The sequence below is a fragment of the Zootoca vivipara genome, chromosome 3 (genome assembly GCF_963506605.1).
Source record: "Zootoca vivipara chromosome 3, rZooViv1.1, whole genome shotgun sequence".
Taxonomy (NCBI): domain Eukaryota; kingdom Metazoa; phylum Chordata; class Lepidosauria; order Squamata; family Lacertidae; genus Zootoca; species Zootoca vivipara.
The window spans coordinates 80,602,986-80,623,330 of NC_083278.1; the positions used below are offsets into that span (position 1 = coordinate 80,602,986).

At 40.6% G+C, this 20,345-nt stretch overlaps 1 protein-coding gene across 1 annotated transcript in view; it reads left to right on the forward strand.

Moving 5' to 3' along the window:
* Positions 1 to 12,708, forward strand: part of CDC42EP3 (CDC42 effector protein 3) — a 29,718-nt gene extending 17,010 nt beyond the window's left edge. The window contains exons 2-3 of the mRNA XM_035108266.2: positions 7,897 to 7,953; positions 10,439 to 12,708. Of these exons, the coding sequence (XP_034964157.1) occupies positions 10,724 to 11,491 (768 nt within the window). The 5' untranslated portion in view covers positions 7,897 to 7,953; positions 10,439 to 10,723 and the 3' untranslated portion in view covers positions 11,492 to 12,708. The remainder of the gene's footprint in view (positions 1 to 7,896; positions 7,954 to 10,438) is intronic.
* Positions 12,709 to 20,345: the final 7,637 nt, after the last annotated feature.

Consider the following 20,345-nt stretch of genomic DNA (forward strand, 5'->3'; position numbering starts at 1 on the left):
ACAAGAAAAGCCCATGTGGGAATGTTAAGGACAGAGCTTGCATGTGTATCTTCTCCTGACTTTTGTGCCCCCACAAGTGCTTTGACCCCTTGAAGAGAACTAAAGACCAGTATGCTAGATTTGGTGGAAGCAAATTTTAGAATAAGTATTGGGGAGGGGCCACATACACACACACACACACACACACACACACACACACACACACACACACACATATTTTACTGCACTGTGTGATCCATCCACACCGATGCTATAATTTCCCGTATCTACTGTGTAGACTGTGCAGTTGCAGAGATAGGCTATGCTGCATCACAACATCCAAAACCTGAGTGGAAACATCTTAGTTGGCAGGTTTGACACTATGTGATGTTAAAGAGAGAACAATTCCTATGTGCCTTGCCTCTTCAGACAAGCCATGCACCAGCAGTGCCCCATCTGTGTGCAGCTTTCCACACTGTCTCATATTAACATTGTTATTGTTGATTCCCAGTACCTAAGATCACCCATGACAATCACATATCAAACCCCAGTGATATAAATTTTACACTGAATATCTAAAAGGCCACACTATTCTGTTGCCAGTCATCAAGTATAGAGAAATCAAGTGAGCTGCGTGCATGTGTGACTAGTCATTAGCCTTCAACAGTGCTATGGATCTGGTGAGTTTTAATTTCTTCTTTTTGCAGTTTTAGTATGGTACAAAGACTGCTTTCATGCATCACACTGGGCATTTATGCAAAAGCTTCTGGGAAATTACATCCAAACAGATTTACACAACACTCCCAGAGTATTAGTCTCCTGTCCATCTGTACTAATGGGTTGTTAGTAACCATTATGTAACCATTTATAGTGATTTTAGTTGAGGAACAAATATTACTGTTGGATCAGTAGGCACCACAAAGCCATATTTTCCAGGTTTGACCCAAGACTGAATTTGAACTTGGATGTATGAAAACACACATGCCCACTGAAAAAAAATCACTTCCCACCAAAAAAAAGCATTTATAAGACATTTTGCTCCTGTTTATTTTTCATATCCATGACCCACATTTTAAGAAACATCCTCCCAATGTATGTATTAAAGGTAAAGGGACCCCTGACCATTAGGTCCAGTCATGACCGACTCTGGGGTTGCGGCGCTCATCTCGTGTTATTGGCCGAGGGAGCTGGCGTTTAGCTTCCAGGTCATGTGGCCAGCATGACAAAGCCGCTTCTGGCAAACCAGAGCAGCACATGGAAATGCCGTTTACCTTCCCGCTGTAGTGGTACCTATTTATCTACTTGCACTTTGACGTGCTTTCAAACTGCTAGGTTGGCAGGAATAATGTATGTATGTATTAATTGCACACAAATCTTTCAGTGAGATATATGCAAGAGAACAGTTCATACATCCTATTTCATGCCATTTCTATGCTTATAGAAAATTCCATGGTATACGTGTGTGTGTGTGTGCGTGCGTGCGTGGGGGTGTTGTAAAAAGCTTAAGGACTACAACATGGGCAACTGACACTTTTAAATGCATTAGAAGGAAAGTAGATGATATATCTGCTATATACTATTGTTCTGTTTCACTTGGGACACAAAATGTGGAGCAAGAAGGCATACAATTGGCCATCTGGTTCAGTCACTTGCTTCAGTGTTCATAGACATTTTGCCTAATTTTTTTTGTAATTCAGCCTCCTAGTTTCTTAGATTATCCTTGTTGTATCCATCCAACAATCATTCACTCTCTTCCTTCTAACAACATTAAGTGTATGATCCAGGAAAAGTTAATGATTTTTCAGTTCCATTGGTTGCAGTGGGAGATATGTTGAAAGCTATTCTCACCATAGCTACCTTGAAGGAGGATAAGGCTATCAATAGCAAGCAGTAATAATGTTTACGTATTACCTCCAGTGTCAGTGGTTTTATGTCTCTGAATACCAGGGGCTGGGGAACATGAGTGGGAGAGTGCTATTGCACTCATGTCCTGCATTTGAGCTTCCCATAAATACCTGATGGGCCACCATGGGAACAGAATCCAACCATTCTCAAGTACTGAAATTAATGGAATTTTCTAGATTTAACATACCAAGTTCTTAGTCAAATTTATTTTCTAAAAACCACTAGTAATCACAGAAACACAAGCCAGTTGGGGAACTTTATAGGAGAAGTGGTCCCCAGCCCATTGGACCCTATGATGCAAAATGAGATTTTGCCTGATCTTAGTTCTTAGACTTTTCTTTACACAACCACTTTTGCAGGGTGGGATTTAAATCTCATAAATAAATACATAGGAGAGTATTCAGCAAAATAGTTGTGCTCATGCATACAAGGATCACCACTAGTGTAGTGGTACTTTTTAAACTCCGCATAGTCCTCAGATCTGCTTCAAAGGGTTAGGGGAAGTCCAGAAGAGACTTAGGAGTTGTGCAAGGGGAAGAAAGGGGAAGGACGGAAACATATCTTAGTGTTATGTTGAATAGAACCTATGGCTTTTGATCCACGTACCTTGTGATCCCTATGGTCTTTTTGGAATTCAATATCCTTCCTAAAGTATTTAATCCAAAACAGCTCTGTTTTCTTCTGGAATGGTTATCTTAACACTATCAATGACTCATCTATGACTCAGATCCTTGCATGCTCACACACCCTCTTTTGTTCTCAAAATCTTGAGTGTATCCTATCCAAACAAAATTATCTGAGAACTGATTAAAGCATTTCACACCTTTCATTTTGACCAGTTTGGTATCTGAAAGTAGAATGCCATTAGATAAATTGACTTGTGAACATTTAAATTGCAAAGTCAGCATAATGCAAAATGCTCAAAAACGTCATTATGACTAATATCCAGAGGTTCTTTTTGTAGCATATTCATTGTCCTATACTTACAGCTTATAAAATAAAGAATATCTATCCTCTCCAGGGCCATAGTGCTTTAAAATTGCTCATTTGAAAGAAGAAAGGGAGACATAAACCTTTGCTTGGAAACACGACTAAAGCTGTGCTGCTCTTTTTTTCAGCATCAAAAACGCATTTCTTGCATTTCTCCTGTTTCCAACAAAAATAGCAAATACAGCAGAAAAGAATACCATAATTCTAGTAGTATCTGTGAACTGCAGAAACCATTTAAATTGTATGAACTGCAGAAACCATTTAAATTGTATGAATTTCAGCATCTGGTCCACGACTAAGATGGGGTTCATTTAGCATAGCAGTTAAGAGTATTAGCTATGAACAGAAGCCAGAAGTTCAAATCCTGGCTTGGCCACTAACTTACTGGGTGGCTACAATATGGAACTAATCACACTGGTCTTACAGGGGGGTTGTGAAGATTACTGAGATAAGGTATATGAAGCAGTTAGGAAAAAGCACTATATAAATACCGGTACTCAGTTGTTTAAGAGTCAGTGTGGTAGAATAGTTAGGGCAGGGATAGCCAACTTGGTGCCCTCCAGATGTTGTTGAACTACCATCAGACCCAGGCAACATGACCAAGAGTCTGGGGTGATGGGAACTGTAGTCAAACAACATCTGAGGGGCATCACATTGGCTTACCCTGGGTTTGAATGTGGGAAATCCAGACTCAAGTGTAATCTCTCTTTCTGTTTGGAGACTTTATTTTCAAAATGGCAGCAGAGTACAGTAAAGCAACTACGGTATAAACCCTAAATACAGAGGTCAAATCTGCTCTATGCTTTCCTTGCCCACCTTGAGTCAGCAGCCCATTATCCACATTTTTAAAAAGAAAGAAAAAAAGAGAGAAAAGTGAAGACGGGTAGGTAAGGAAGGCATTTGTGATGATAAATCAAGATCAAAGCTCAAGGCTGGAGCAATGAGTCAAAAGCTTTGGTCCCTTCAAACAACGCCCAAAATTTCTCCCAGGTTTGATCATGCTTATTCAGGATTTATGACAATTGCATTCACTTTCCCCCCCATTTCTTCCTAAATGTAACATGTCCTCTTGTCTTTAATTTTTAAGAGATATTCAGGATTGTAGAACAATATGTTTTGCCACTTTGTTGTTGTTGTTGTTTAGTGATTTAGTCGTGTCCGACTTCGTGACCCCATGGACCAGAGCACTCCTGTCTTCCACTGCCTCCCGCACTTTGGTCAGACTCATGTTGGTAGCTTCGAGAACACTGTCGAACCATCTCGTCCTCTGTCGTCCCCTTGTGCCCTCCATCTTTCCCAACATCAGGGTCTTTTCCAGGGAGTTCTCTTCTCATGAGAAGAATAGAGTTGCTCTATTCTTAAAATGAGATAGTTAAAAGCAAAATTTATGCAGACTGACAGAACCAACTTAATCCACCATCCTACTTCATACTAGAGGTGTTGACAATGCAAAGGCAAAATCAGAACAGATGTAGTAGATTGGCTGACTTGTTTTCAGAGAACCCACACTTGAAGTATATGTCTGGGTGTAAATGTGATCTAAACATTATTTTTTAAAATATATACCATGGTACTTCTTATGAATCTCACTGCTGAGATAAATAAATCTGTCTATTTTATCATCCCACCCACACTGTGAGACAGTCTCTCTCGGCATAGCCGAGTGTTTTATGGCAGAGTGCTTTATGGCAGAGTGAAGATTTGAACCCAAGTCTCCTCAGTCCTACTTAGATACTCTTATTTATTTATTTGTGCATTTTTTAGACTTATCAGCCACTCACTGTGAAAGAGCCTTTGAGCAATGTAACAGAAAAGAAAATTAAGATCCAAATGCATAGCATAAAAACAAAAAATACAATAAAACCATTACTATGATCAATAAACAGACACAATAAAACTTCAGCAGCGGAAAACAGTTATCAATAAACAACAGAACATCCATCATTATCTGTCAAATGCCTGGGAGAAGAGAGCGGTTTTTACCTAATTTCAGCTGGGAGTTCTACAGACTTGAGGCCACAATACTGAATGCACAGTTTCTGATACAGTGGTACCTCGGTTTATGAACACAATTGGTTCCGGAAGTCTGTTCATAAACTGAAGCGTTCATAAACTGAAGCGAACTTTGCCATTGAAAGTAATGGAAAGTGAATTAATCTGTTCCAGATGGGTCCACGGCGTTCGTAAACCGAAAATTCGTAAACCGAGGTTCCACTGTAGATACATGGCATCTGAGCCTTGAGAAACCTCTAACAGAGACTCCTCCAAACTTCTGTGATTGGGCAGAGATATAAGGGATCAGACAGCCCTTGAGGTATGCTGGACCCATGTTGTTAAGGGCAGTAGTCTGCTCCCAGCAAGTGTCTTGCTGCAGAATTTTGCACCAGTTGGAGCTTCCAGACCAGGCCCAAGGCCCACAAAGAATGCATTGCAGTAATCAAGTCTTGAGGTTCCCAGTGCATGACTCACTATGGCCAGGCTATTCCTGTCCAAAAACAGCTGCAGTTGGTGTACCAGCCATAAAAGGTCCTCCCAGCCACTGAGGCTACTTAAGCCTCAAGTGACACAAATGGATCTGGGAGTACCCCCAGAGAATATAGTCTCCCTATCTGAACTTCCATATATACTTTATACTTTTTAATTTTAGATTGGATTTTGCTGTGTAATTTTTGTATAATCCTTCTAGGTAGTGTTAGAAAAAGAAATTCCAATTTAGGTATTTCTCTCTCTCTTTAGGACCACCATTCTTTCTAGCCATGATAATGGTAGCTTGGCACACTTTCTCACACTCTGCTTAAATTTCTCCAAATTATCTTTATCTAAGGGCTTCCTTTATCTAAGGGCTTTATCATTCAGACTTCTTTTTGTGCCGCTTTTCTAGGCATAGGTCAGGGCTTTAAAGCTCAATTTCTGATCAGATTTTTTTTGTCATGGGGCCTCCCCCAGAGAAATCCATGTTTTACCAGTGAATTGGAGCAAGCAGCAAGCAGTTTTATCATCTGAAAACAGTTTGACTACGTACGTAGGTTCCCAAACCACAGTCCAAATGGCTTTCAGGTCTGCAGAATGTCTGGATTTCTGGTTAAAGACAGGAGATGGCACATCCATCGCATTAAATATGTATTGATGTGAATTGTATTTTAGTTGCTTCTCTTATTTCTTGCATTGTGTCTTATTGTATTACAATATGAATCCCATGGAATACAATAAAATACAATATAAAAGAAATAAGAGAAGAAATAAAAATATAATTAAAAATAATAAAGCATCTAGCACACCATATCAACAATTTTCAAGTGGTCCGGGGTGGGGTGGGGAGTTAGGGTATCATTGCTCTAATACTTCTTGTATCTAGAAACCTGTTGAAAATTCAGTATCAGCTTTATATTGTTATTCAGCATTCATAAGTAATTTCTTATTTTTCTGCATTAATTTCATAGCTAGAAGATACTCTATCACATTCCTCCAACTTATTCTTAAGAAATTTAACTGAATCTATACATCCTTGCCATGTAAATGCTGTATCATCTGCATAATGCATAATTTTAATTTGGATCATGGTAGGGTAATCTCTTTTATGTTTTTGTTGTCCCTGATTTGTTGTGCTAAAATTTCAAAATGTAAATTAAGCAACAATGATGAGAAAGTACATTCCTGTCTGACACATCTTTGCAATTGTATTATGGGATGCATGATTCCATTAATCAAAATTCCATCCACAATTTTGTATATATTGCTCCAACAAAATTGCAGAAGTCTAAGTTCTGTCCAAATTTCTTCACCATTTTACAGCATAGACCTCCATTCTATAGAGTCAAATGCTTTTTCTGTATCTGCAAACTAAAAGAATAAAGACCAACTAAGTTTTTATTTTGGTATGAGCTTTCGTGTGCATGCACACGAAAACTCATACCAAAATAAAAACTTAGTTCGTCTTTAAGGTGCTACTGAAGGAATTTTTAAATTTTGTTTCGACTCAGACCAACACGGCTACCTATCTGTGTTTTGCTTCTCTTTCACCTCTAATAAGTCGACCAATTTGCATACAATTCATTACAATTGTCTGCCTGCCATGAATCTTGTTTGATCCTTTTTTATTTATTCTTCAAGGAATTTATTAACTCTGCAAGCTAAAATGGCTGTCATAATTTTATAGTCAGTATTTTAAAGTGATAAGCTGGACACTCACCAAGTGCCTACCTTCAAGGACAGCTAGTGGTGGACTTGTTCAGCTTTACCTTGTACCCCAAACAGTGTTTTGCTGGTTGGATGTAATGTGAAATCTTTACTAAAATCAAATTAAAATCTACTGAAATAGTTTATGGTGCCCCTCTCACATAATGGTCAGAAATAGATGACTATGTGAAGTGGCCTGACAGTGCAACATCTGAACTCTTCTAGCAAACATTTTTATTTTGCAACATTTAACTACTCTCAATACAGAGATTAAAATGTCTTCTTCTTCCAACATAAGCTGTGGCTGAGACATCAGATTTAGTAATAAATCATATGACTGTGGTGCTGAGGGGAGAAGACACTTCAAACAAGGCAGATTGCAGAAATATTTTTTTAAAATCAACCAAAAAAATCTACTGTCAGGTTAGACAGTAACTAAGATGTTAGGTGGAAAACAGAATATTGAAAAACATATGCCCCGAGGAATGTGTACAAAATTCCTTAGGCTTGAAAATTCTGTTTCAGAAACAAAAGTTCACATTGAGTAATCTGTGACATTATAGGATTATTTGAAGTTACTGAACTGAGGTATGAAGTAATTCAATCTATAGGATGATTAAATCAGTGAAAGTGGGGGTTAGTGCTTTAATACAATTAAATGAAGTTACTTTGATGCACATTCTTTCAGGGAGCATTTCAAGAATTCCAGGCAGGATGTTTACAGATAAGCCAATGACAGGAGCCACCCAATCATAACTAACTAGTTGAGGGGCATGATGGGATTTCAGAAGTATAAAAGAGAGTGTTTTCAGGCAACATTCATTCTCCTCCGCTCTTCTTTTCCAGAAACCACACTCTGCCACAGCTACAGAATTTTCCACAGGATTACAAATAGAATTGAAGGTAAGTTTTTTCTTTTTTTGCCTGCATATGTCTTTTCTTTTGATTTGGTAAATGAATTGAAACATTGAATAGTGTCTATAATAACACCAGCAAGCTCTCCTCATTTCATGCTTTCACCATCTGAAAATAAAATAAAATAAAAATGATTAAAAAGAAGAACAGCCAAAATTAGCCCGTGTGGTGTAGTAGTAAGAGTATTGGACTAGAACTTGGTGAGTCTGGGTCAGTTACAGTTTCAGCCTAACCTACCTCATAGGGTTGTTGTAAAGATAAAATGGGGAGGAAGAGAACCATATATGCCATCTAGAGCTCATCAGAGGAAAGGCTGGATATAAATGCAATAAAGAAAGTAAGAAAGAAATAGAAATCTTAATATAAGATAGCAAATTAAAGGCTGCTTTCCTATGTAAAGTAAAACTACTGTATTTTTTGCTCCATGTGACGCACTTAGTTTTTAGAGGAGGAAAACAAGAAAAAAATTTACTTTCTTGAATTGTCCTAGGCATAGCAGCCAACTCCTAGAGGCCTAGGTGCCCTTGCCCTCCCCCCAAAAAATATTTAAGGAAGCTTCTTTTGCAAAGGGGGAAAGCTCCATTTATTTGAGGATCAGCTCAAAGTTGTGCAACTTTTTTTTGCAAATGGGGAAAGGCCCATTTGGGGGGGGGGTCCAGCTCACAGTTGTGCAACTTTTTTGCAAAGGGGGAAAGCTCCATTTTTGAGGATCAGCTGGAAGTTGTTGAGTTTCCTTGCAAAGGGAAAAGATCCTATTTTTATGGGGTTCAACTCACAGTTCTGCAGCTTCTCTAGGAAAGGAAATGGACCCATTTCTAGTTTCCAGACAGATAATCTAATCAGCCAGTCACATGTCCTTTGGAAACAAACAGCCTCCCTCTGCAGACAACAATTGAGGCCTGGGCAAGGGGCCTGGGCGGGCGGGAAGGCAGCTAGTGTCCCTTATCTCCCTCTCCATCTCTTGCAATCAGCTGCTGAGCAGGTTCCTTTCAACACTCTCCCTCTTGTTAGCCTTTAGCTCTTTCTTTCTTTCTTTTTTTTTAAAAAAGCACGACCTGCCTTTTGCCCCTAAAAAACCAGACTTCAGCTTTAATGGTCTTGGGTACTACATTGATTTCATTTGTATACTGTACTGATTCTATTTCTGTGTTCCCGGTTGAACATAGTTTGTAATATAAAATCATTTATAGGGTTGTTGTCCTTTTTACCCTGCCTTTTATATTTATGTGTTGTTGTTGTTGTTGTTTTAAAAAAACATATCTGTGTATTAATTATTATAGCAACCAGTTAATATGCATGGCTGTTAGGAAATAAATTAAATTTCAAAATTGTAAAGCTGATGGAATCCTTAATCAAAATCAGCTTTACCATTTGGAAATCACATGTCATTGCTCTAGCAAAGAGAATGCAAATTTAAGTGAACCCCTTCCTCCTGATTAGTCCCTAAATGCAATCCTATTCATGTCTATTTAGGAGTACCGGTAAGTTCTATTGAGTTCTATTGAAACTAGTAAACTTGTTGGTTTTGATGCATTGAAAACTGAGACTACAATTTGAACACATGTGCAGGTCCCTGCTTTTCCCCTGGGATGCACAAGGGTATATACAATATAGCCTTTAAAAAATTATTATCATCATCATTTATTTATTAAATTCCAAACTGCCATTCATCCAAAGATCACAGGGCAGTTTATAATATAAAAACACAAAAATACATAACATAATAACAAACAAAAACAATAACCCCCTACAGTTTAAAAGGCAAATAAAGGTGGAAGTAGCATGGATATTCCTCCTTGCAGCGAGGTTATTCCAACCCCCAATCCATTATGAGTAGCCTGGATATCATACTATTTAGCCTGTGAATCAACCCTTGTCAGATTATGCAACTGAAACTGAGGGGCAAGGAAGGGCATTCTTTGAACTGATTGCCCAGATAAACCCTAAAATTTGTAGGCATCTGTTAAAACAATTTCAGCTTTGATCTTTCAAACTACACATACAAAGATATTCCAGCTTCAGTTTCAAAGGCCTACAAAGCTATGTTTATAAATCTCTGTTTTTAATGAGGAAGAAACTTTTTGGTACAGATGTTTAGAAGTGCCTCTGGAATGTCCAAAGGTGTGGGCTTTGCCTGGCACTAAGATGGAAGATGATTGACAAAATAAGAAAACCAAGAGAAACCAATATAGTAAGTTTATTAAGAGAGTTGGATTTGGCAACCATGTCTAAGGAGTTCTGGCTTTCAAAATGTACAAAGTCAGGGGAAAGGTTGGCTAGCCTCTCGTTAGAGGAATCCTTTTATCCTGCTTAATGAAGGGAAGCAACTTCATACAACTAATCTCCATGCTGGAGCTGTCAAGAGTGCTATTAATTATGTCGCTGCTTTGTTTTGGGGGTTTTTTGTGCAAATATCAGATTGAATGAACCATGAAAAGCAAGTTAATAACAACCTCTTTTATTTCTCATGCAGGTTGCTGAAGTCCTGGAGGAAAGTGAGCATTCTTGTAAGCCTAGCGAAGTGTCACTTTGAGGAGGGAAGCTTACACTGAAGTTCTGGGGCACAGAATTTTGGAAGGTGGGGAAGGCAGCAGTGGTGGCGTGTGAATGCCTGTTTATAACCAATGCCGGAGTCAATAATATGGCATAGATAACAAGAAGGATTTGCTGGAGAAGAGCTACTCAGACTTGCTGACTATTTTTATTCCTTCCTTTGTACCAAAAATCCCCCCTGCCGCCGCTCAAACACTGCTAAAAGATGCCAGCCAAGACACCCATCTACCTGAAAGCCGGCAACAATAAGAAAGGGAAGAAATTCAAGCTGAGAGACATTTTGTCTCCTGATATGATCAGCCCACCTCTTGGTGATTTTCGCCACACAATTCATATCGGGAAAGAAGGACAGCACGATGTTTTTGGAGACATCTCCTTCCTGCAAGGGAATTATGAGCTCTTACCTGGGAACGAGGGAGAGACAGCCAGCCAGTGTGAAGGCCACAATGAGTTCCTAAGGGCAAACAGCACCTCTGACTCTGTGTTTGCCGAAACGCCTTCTCCGGTGCTCAAAAATGCCATATCACTTCCTGCCATCGGTGGTTCTCAAGCCCTCATGCTGCCCTTGTTGTCACCGGTGACGTTTAATTCAAAGCAGGACTCTTTGGGGCCTTTAAGGAATCCCAGGCATAGCTGCGAGCCCGTAATGGAAGAAAAGTTGCAGGGGAAGAGCAAACACTTGGAGAATGGGAAAATATACAAAGATGACATCACATGGGAGCGGAACGTCCCAACATCGCATTATACTAATGGGAGAGACAGTCATTCATCCAGCCTTTCGGAGCAATACGCTGAATGGCAAACAGAGGAGTTATTTGACAATGGCCATCTTTCATGTGATCTAACCAAGACTCAGCCTAAATCAGAAGACTCCCTTTCAGATCTGGCAGAGCCTCTTCTTTCTTTGCAACTTGACCTCGGGCCATCACTTTTGGATGAAGTGCTCAACGTAATGGACAAAAACAAAACATAGAACTTGCTGCTTTTTTGCCTCAGTCATTCATACAAACACAACTGAAATGTATGGGCACCATCCAACTAAGGTTAAGCAATTGAGGCTGCAATCCTCTGTACGCTTCTTTGGGAATAAGCCTCACTGAACTCAGTGAGCCTTACTTCTCAGTAAAGCATTGGGTGCACCTTTTGAGGATGAATGGGATTTAAGTGTGCTTAACTTTAGACGGATTGTGATTTGCGTGTTTATATACAAAACCAACTCCCTTTGCAGTAGACAATTTTTCTAAAACAAATGACTTTAAACTATTTTTTTACTTAATTTCCATGATTTTTCTAACATGGCAAATGTCGGATAACAAGAGGGCGTATTTTAACAACACAATTTTCAGCCAATTAAACTGTTTTCTAAGAACCAAGAGTCAACATAATATTTGGGTTGATTCTGCAAGTTAGGACAATTAATTCATTTTCAGGAACCCTTTGGTTCTCAAGGACCCTGTGTGTGCCAGGCAGAAGATTTATGAAGTGAAGGTTAAATGTTAATTAGTTCAGCATTACTTAATATGTAAAACTTTCCCAGAATGATAGTAGGGTTTTTTGTTTTGTTTTTAATTAGCGATGTTTTTCATTCTGGCTGCACTGTTATTGTTGAGTGTTAATGCATAGCTCTGTGTTCAAATGGGAATGGCTTTCTTCTGTTCAACTGTTATGGGAAATATATGTAGCCAATACAAACTGGTGCCATTGAAGTTACTGGAGCCTCTCATGTGAGCTCTTATGCCAATACGTATTCAATCTTAGACAATCCAATTTTTAAAGAGATGAATTACACTCACTGCATTATTTTATGAGCTGAAATCTGTTTTTATGCACATTCACATCAGATTCACATCACACAACACACACACACACACACACACACACACACACACACTGACACACACACACTTGCACCAGTGAGCTGTCGCTTGGCATTTTATTTGGAGAGCCATTGTATAAACTGTATATTTGTGTGCATTTATGGAAAATACGTATTTGATCCTTTAGCTTTGTTCCTTTCAGTTACTGACATTGACACACAAATCTTTGAAATTTTGCAATGGGTTATTTCATGATTTTAGAGGGAAGCTCAAAGGAGACACTGCTGCAACAGATGGTACGTCAGGGAATATAGTGATGTCCCTGCATTGTTTTAATACTTTGTGCAATACAATAAAGAGTAAAGAATTAATGTGGAAAATCATGTTTCTGTATCTGAATTACACTTTGTGAAGAAGAGTCTTATTTCAAGATGCAGTTGAAACCCACTTACTGTGCTTTCCCATTACGTTTTACTAGTTCTGTGCTTCAGTAGTGCCAAGAGTAAAATAACTTTCGTACTTTAATTGCTCTGTGCCACAACTTGCCCACACAGATTTTGCAAAATTCATTCATCCTAATTTGGAGCCCCTTGTGTTATAGTGAGCTGATGGAGCTCTTCTGTGAACTTCCTCACATGTGGAGTAAGCAAATATTTGAACTGGGCCATGTTTTCATATATGGAATTAAAGAAGTATACCCAAGGGACGCGGGTGGTGCTGTGGGTTAAACCACAGAGCCTAGGGCTTGCCGATCAGAAGGTTGGCGGTTTGAATCCCCGCAACGGAGTGAGCTCCCGTTGCTCGGTCCCAGCTCCTGCCAACCTAGCAGTTCGAAAGCATGTCAAAGTGCAAGTAGATATAAAAGTACCGCTCTGGAAGGAAGGTAAACGGCGTTTCTGTGTGCTGCTCTGGTTCGCCATAAGCGGCTTTGTCATGCTGGCCACATGACCTGGAAGCTGTACGCCGGCTCCCTCGGCCAATAACGCGAGATGAGCGCCGCAACCCCAGAGTCGGTCACGACTGGACCTAATGGTCAGGGGTCCCTTTACCTTTACCCAAAGTTTAGGAAAGATGTTCTCTTGTATCTTTCACTGCTTCGTGCTACTAGCAGTTCTGATTACCAGAGAGCAGAAAGGAAGGACCAAATATTAGCACAGATGAATTCAATAACCGTGAACTTTCCACCTTCTGTCAAGTCAGCAAATATATGTTTGGAAGGTGTTGGGGGTATGAGAAAATGGTTTCATCTTTGGCAGGGCTACTCGCTTTCTAGTAAGGGCAACACTTTAGTGGAATCAGAAAGTGCAATTTTCCAGGACCTGTGCTGACCAGAAGTCTGATGTTTTTGGCTGAATTAAGCTTTCTGAGTTAGAGTCGGTCTCTTAAGTTACCTTTAAGAAAATGCTATTCTTTTGAAAGAGATCTCCCACTAGGGAAATATATCAGCTAATCTTACAATTAAGATAATATCCTTCTGTGTTTTGTGTTCTTTGATTATTCCCCTTGCCACTTCACTGGACAGCGAAGATTGTTGTTTAAATAGTAATCTCTCCTACTTGAGCTCATCAAATCAGAATGCTGACTTTATGAGATCCTGGCCATTTTCACAGCAGTAGACTATTCCAGGGAAAGTTCTCAATAGAAAGCAGATAGTGCTGTTTTAAAACCACAAGATAGGGAGAAAATTTATGATAAATCTCATTTGCTAATACAAACATCCCTTTCAAGGTTTTCTGGCATAACATATGGGGCACAATCCAACCGAAATGAAGCACGCTTCTAACACATCGGTTTCAGTGAGAAAGTGGAACACATGCTTAGACCTCCCCCATTAAAATCAATGGAGTTTTAAAATGCGGAACTTTGACTTTTTAACATCAGATCAGGGAATGTGTCGATTTTAACATTCAGATCTAGAGCACCATGAGATATGAAAGAACTTGAGACCCTCACTAGGTTTTGTGATTTTTAAACTTGGTTCACTTTTGGTAACCCAGAAATTATCATAGATGATGATTATTATTTTTTTAAAAAAAGGTTTAAAATATATGTGATAACTTGGGATACCTGGTTCTAGTGGAATATTGAGTATTTGTCCCAAAGGATAGTGGTAGTACTTTTAAACCTTTTGAGAATTAAAAATTGGAATTAAAGTTACCCTTCTCTGCATTTTGTCAATATCTGCAGTTCTGCTATTGCTTCAGTGCTAAACTTAACTCTGGAGCTTTGGCTTCATCTGACGTTCCTAATGTTTCCTCCACAATTTGAAATCATTATAAAAGCTTATACAGGCACACAGTATCTTATATTTTTCCTTCAGTAGGAATACGACTAAAGGCACAAATCGTCACAGTGGAAGTCTATTTTAGTCTATCTTAAGTTCCTTGCATGTTTGTTTGAGCCCTGGATAGATCTCTTCTATTGTGATTTACAAATCAAAATCCTGCTGGCACCTGGAGGAACTTCAGCCCCTATGTTATAGTATTGTCCCGTTATTGCCCCATTCCAGCATTAATATCAGAATCTCCTGGTTCAGCCATAATACCCTGATGCCTCAATTTAATCCTTAGCACTTTCCATAAAAATGCCATGGTACCTAAATTACTGGAAAGCATCGATTCAGCCACATCTTGAATCTTGGACTGAGGATCTTCTATAACTGGCAATCACAAGGACAAGGAACATTTAACCAGTGTTGCGCAACATTGAACAGGTGTGTACAAGCACGACATTTATTTGTATCTGATCTGAATTTTTGGACCTATTGGAATCAGAAATCTCTCCCGGTTTGTGTACTCTTCCTACTTGCCTCACTTAATTTGTATCCTTTTCCTTCCACTCCCTTTATATACCGTATATAAAAAAAGTTGTTTAATTGGTTCTGGGGCTAGGTGGGATATTTTGAGCAATCAGAACTTAAAAATTTTTTTTATAATGTGCAGGATATAACCACCAGGAAGCTAGGGTGGTGGCTGTAATGCTGTTCGGCTTCATTAAAACTAATTTACAATGCCAGCTTCACAAAGTTCTATGATACAAATTCCTTGAGGTTGCTGGAGCACTTAAAACAACCTTGCCTCCGATTAAAAGGGGGTGGGGAGCCAGCAAGCAATCCTTGCCATGTAATTAAAAGATTTAAAAAAGGAATCCATGGAGCTCTGATAAGCACATCTTACATTGGCGCCATTTTGGAGGTTTCCACCCAGCAATCAGAACTGTTAAAAGTCTTGTTTTGTGTTTTCTTCCAAAAATTAAAATGTCCCAATAAAAACTTATTTCTAAACTGTGATGATCAAAACTCCCCCCCCCCTGAATTGACAGATATCACAAAAATAAAAGAGGATTTCTGCATTTCCACATGGTTAACACTTCAGTTAATTTAATCAAGGTCAGGAACACAAATAAGAGGAGGGGCGGGGACTAGTGCTCCCTGTTGCAGATGTTCAAGGGGAAGATAACTGTTGTATTGAAGGTTAATTGATGAAAGAGGGAGGTGCAGCCTGTTTTATAGCATGCAGGAACCACTGCAGGACTTGGTTTGCTGTGCCCTGGGCACTGAGCTTTTGCTGTGGAGGGAGGAGTCCAATAGAGCTGAGAATTGATGTGTGGGAAGAGAGGGGCAGAGCTGGGGTTGGGGGTGAAGAGGCTGGGCCCTGAACAGTGTGCCGGTAGTTCTTCTATCATTCTAAAACATTACTGAACTGTTTGGACCCTGTTTTGATTTTAAATTTAATATTGGACCACCTCCATTCCCTCAACAGCATTTCTGGAATCCCTGATACGGGGCATAAAAAGGTAAAGGGTAAAGGGACCCCTGACCATTAGGTCCAGTCGTGACCGACTCTGGGGTTGCGGTGCTCATCTTGTGTTATTGGCCGAGGGAGCCAGCGTACAACTTCCAGGTCATGTGGCCAGCATGACAAAGCCGCTTCTGGCGAACCAGAGCAGCAAACGGAAATGCTGTTTACCTTCCCGCTGTAGCAGTACCTATTTATCTACTTGCACTTTGACATGCTTTCGAACTTCTAGGTTGGCAGGAGCTGGGACCGAGCAACAGGAGCTCACCCCGTCGCGGGGATTCAAACTGCCAGCCTTCTGATCAGCATGCCCTAGGCTTTGTGGTTTAACCCACAGCGCCACCCGCGTCTCTAGGACCAAATCTAAATCTAGCTTGTCAAAATGTAATGTGGACAATGTCGTATTTAGTGGCTCAGTCATTTCTGAAGATGAGTTGGCATCAGGGTCCCACTCCTAATGTCTCCTTTTAAAAAAATAAAAAGGTGAAAAGGTAGTGAACAGGCAACAATGACTCATAATATTGCTGCATAGCAGCATCACAGTAGTGATCCTAGTGCTACCCCTGGACTAATTTTGGCTGTGTAAAAAGATCATTTTGCTGATTTCAGAGTACACATCATCTGGTAAATATTTGGTGAAGACTGAGTTTTAATATGCGACTTACTTGTTATTGCCGTAAGTAGAAAATCACCAAGATAGGAAGCAGTCCTCAGTGTACTGCATAAACAATTCCACTAGAAGAATAACAGAGAGTCATTCAGTTGCGCTATGTGCAACTTAACTAAATATAGTTAAACTGAGAGAGTTAGAGAAGTGTGCATGGTTATCATTAGACAATTAATTGGACAATTTGCATGACACCACTTTCCATCATTCTATTGCCACAGGCTCTATTGAGAATCCCACTGACACTTTATGATGGATGGCAAGCTTGGGTTACTTGCTTCCATGGGAAAACTCAGAAGGAAGGGACAGAGGAAAGAAAGTAGAGAGGGAAAATATATAAGCTGTAGCAGCTCGGGTTGAATAGTGGCGGCACCCACCATCCCATTAAATTCCAGACTCTGGCCCAGTGTGTCACTAAATTAAACGGGAGGCAAAACTAAGCAAGGCACATTCTCTGGGATTCACTCTAAAGAGGAAAGATGGGGAAATGTTAGGACGTCAATCCTGTTCACACCTCACTGAGAGTAAATGCCACTGAGCTTAGCAAGACAACTCCAGGTAACACTGCACAGGACCAGGTTGCATAGTGCATGAAACCATAAGAAGACCCTGTTGGATCAGGTCAACAGCCCATGCAATTCATCATCCTGTTCTCACAGTGGCCAGCCAGATGCGTGTGGGAAACTTGCAAGCAGAAGTTGGGCACAAGAGCACTCTGCCCTCCTGTGATTTCCAGCAGCTGGTATTCAGAATCATTGCTGCCTCTAACCGTGGAGGCAGAGCATAGCCATCATGGCTAGTAGCATTCAATAGCCATCTCCTCCATGAATTTGTCTAATCCTCTTTTAGGTAAAGGTAAAGGGACCCCTGCCCATTAGGTCCAGTTGTGACCGACTCTGGGGTTGCACGCTCATCTCGCATTATTGGCCGAGGGAGCCGGCGTATAGCTTCCAGGTCATGTGGCCAGCATGACAAAGCCGCTTCTGACAAACCAGAGCAGCACATGGAAACGCCGTTTACCTTCCCGCTATAGCGGTTCCTATTTATCTACTTGCATTTTGATGTGCTTTCGAACTGCTAGGTTGGCAGGAGCTGGGACCAAGCAACGGGAGCTCACCCCGTCACAGGGATTCGAACCACCAACCTTCTGATCGGCAAGCCTAGGCTCACAGCGCCACCTGGATCCTCTTTTAAAGCCCTCCAAATTAGTGGCTACCACTGCCTCCTGTGGCAGTGAGTTCTATAGTTTAACAATGTGCTGTGATGCAAAATGGCTGTAAGTGGTAACAGAATAAGAATACAGAAATGTATCCATGGGCATTCAGCTCTATTCATTCTATTTCAACTCCATCCCTGTCATTGTATCCCCTTCCAACCATGTGCCCAGTATGGGGACCCTACACATGTAAAACACACAACCCTCAACATCTTCCCTCAATACATAGATGGCTGACAGAGGGCATGGGGGGCAGAGCCAGTAGGTGTGGCCCTGCTCTTCTCTTTCAAAAATAAAATTTTGGTGCTCCCCCCCCAAAAAGAAACAGCGTAAGAATACACAGTCAGAAGACTAACGCATAGAATATCATTTAACCTGGGGGGGGGGAGAGAGCCTGGTTGTTAGTGAGAGTTCAGGATGGTTTTTCTTCTTCATGCAATCAGTAAAAACAGTATCTGTCAGTTGGAAATTAGTCTTTGTATCTTTGTCTTTTATGGAGTCATATTTTGTTGGTCTATTTCGCTATTAGGGCCAATTGCCAAACGCTTTTAAGACCATTCGATAAGGGTGCCTCTTTCAAGTCTTTCCAAAACTGGGCTATAACAAGTCTAGCTGCTAACCATAGATAACCAGAAAGAGTTTTAAATGAGATATCTGCATTCTGACCCTGCTCTTCTACACTGCCTTATGTTTGCTGCAGAAAACCTAAATTACTTTGAAATAATTTATTACCACTCTTGGCAAAAGCATTCATAAGTTCTATGGTCCTGGTTGTTTCACTGACTTTTATTTTCAACCATATCTGAAGGTTCACTTTCTGTTAACACTTTCCTTTTAAAACGTTTATAACACTTGTAATCCAGTGGTTCTCAAACAGTGTAGCATGCATCTGGGTGGGGTTGTGGAACACCTGGAAGGCAGTAGGGTCCTAAGGAGGAATAGGATCCTGAAACAGCTTCTCCTCCTCCAGGTTCAATAGTTGAAGGCAGAATTTCCCTAGACGGGGGAATCTACCCTATATGTTGGGGGAAAGGAAGTTCAGGAAGAGTGGCTGCATTGTTCTCATATTTACTTGCGTGCAGTTTTAAAAAGATAGCTAATAACCCTACATTGCCAGCATTACAAGCTAATTCCACAAATCTTCATACGCAGCGTCAGTTTGTATGCAAGGATTTTGTATGTGGCAAACTTAACAAAAGAACCAGCATCTTTGTTTAGGGTAGAAGAGGGGTGGTTAGCCTTAAGCTCAGTGGCCAATGAGGCCTTCAAAGCCTCTCTATATGCATGACAGAGTGTGGCTCTGATCTGTAGCATAGTGGAATGGCCAGGGGGTTCAGGAGGAATAGGCAAGGCGGCTTCTGCTGATGCCCCCTTCTATCTATTGCCTTGGGCAATTGCCTCACTCTGCCTAATGGCAGAACTGGTGCTGGTCAAAAGATGCTCAAGGTGATTTGCAGCAAATTAAGATGCAGGTGGCACTGTGGTCTAAACCACTGAGCCTAGGGCTTGCCGATCGGAAGGTTGGCGGTTTGAATCCCTGCAAGGGGGTGAGCTCCCGTTGCTCGGTCCCAGCTCCTGCCAACCTAGCAGTTTGAAAGCACATCAAAGTGCAAGTAGATAAATAGGTACCACTCCAGCGTGAAGGTAAACAGCGTTTTGCGTGCACTGCTCTGGTTTGCCAGAAGCTGCTTAGTCATGCTGGCCACATGACCCAGAAGCTGTAGCACAAGACCCGGCCAGTAAAGTGAGATGAGCACCGCGACCCCAGAGTCCCTTTACCTTTACCAAAGTCCCCAAAATAGAAAAGCAGTATGGAACAAATGTAAAGTTAAGTATCAGTAGCCTTTTTTTAAAGCATCCCTATCTCAAGTAGGGGGGGAGTCTCCCATTTAAGATACCTGGGGATATCTAAAGGGTTTAATCCAGTGTTAGCCCTATCTTAGCTATTGTTTTCAATGGGTCTGTCCTGAGTATAATTTAGTTTTCTCCTTTTCTAGAGGGTGGGACTCTAACCAATGGCTTCAAGTTACAAGAAAGGAGATTTCTGACTAAACATATGGAAAAACGTTCTGACAGTAAGAGCTGTTCGACAGTGGAACAGGTAGGTAGCCGTGCTGGTCTGCCGTAGTAGAAACAAACAAACAAAAAAATTCCTTCCAGTAGCACCTTAGAGACCAACTAAGTTTGTTATTGGTATGAGCTTTCATATCTGAAGTGGGCATGCACACAAAAGCTCATACCAATAACAAACTTAGTTGGTCTCTAAGGTGCTACTGGAAGAATTTTTTTTATTTTGTTTCGACAGTGGAACAGTCTCCCTTGGTGGGTTG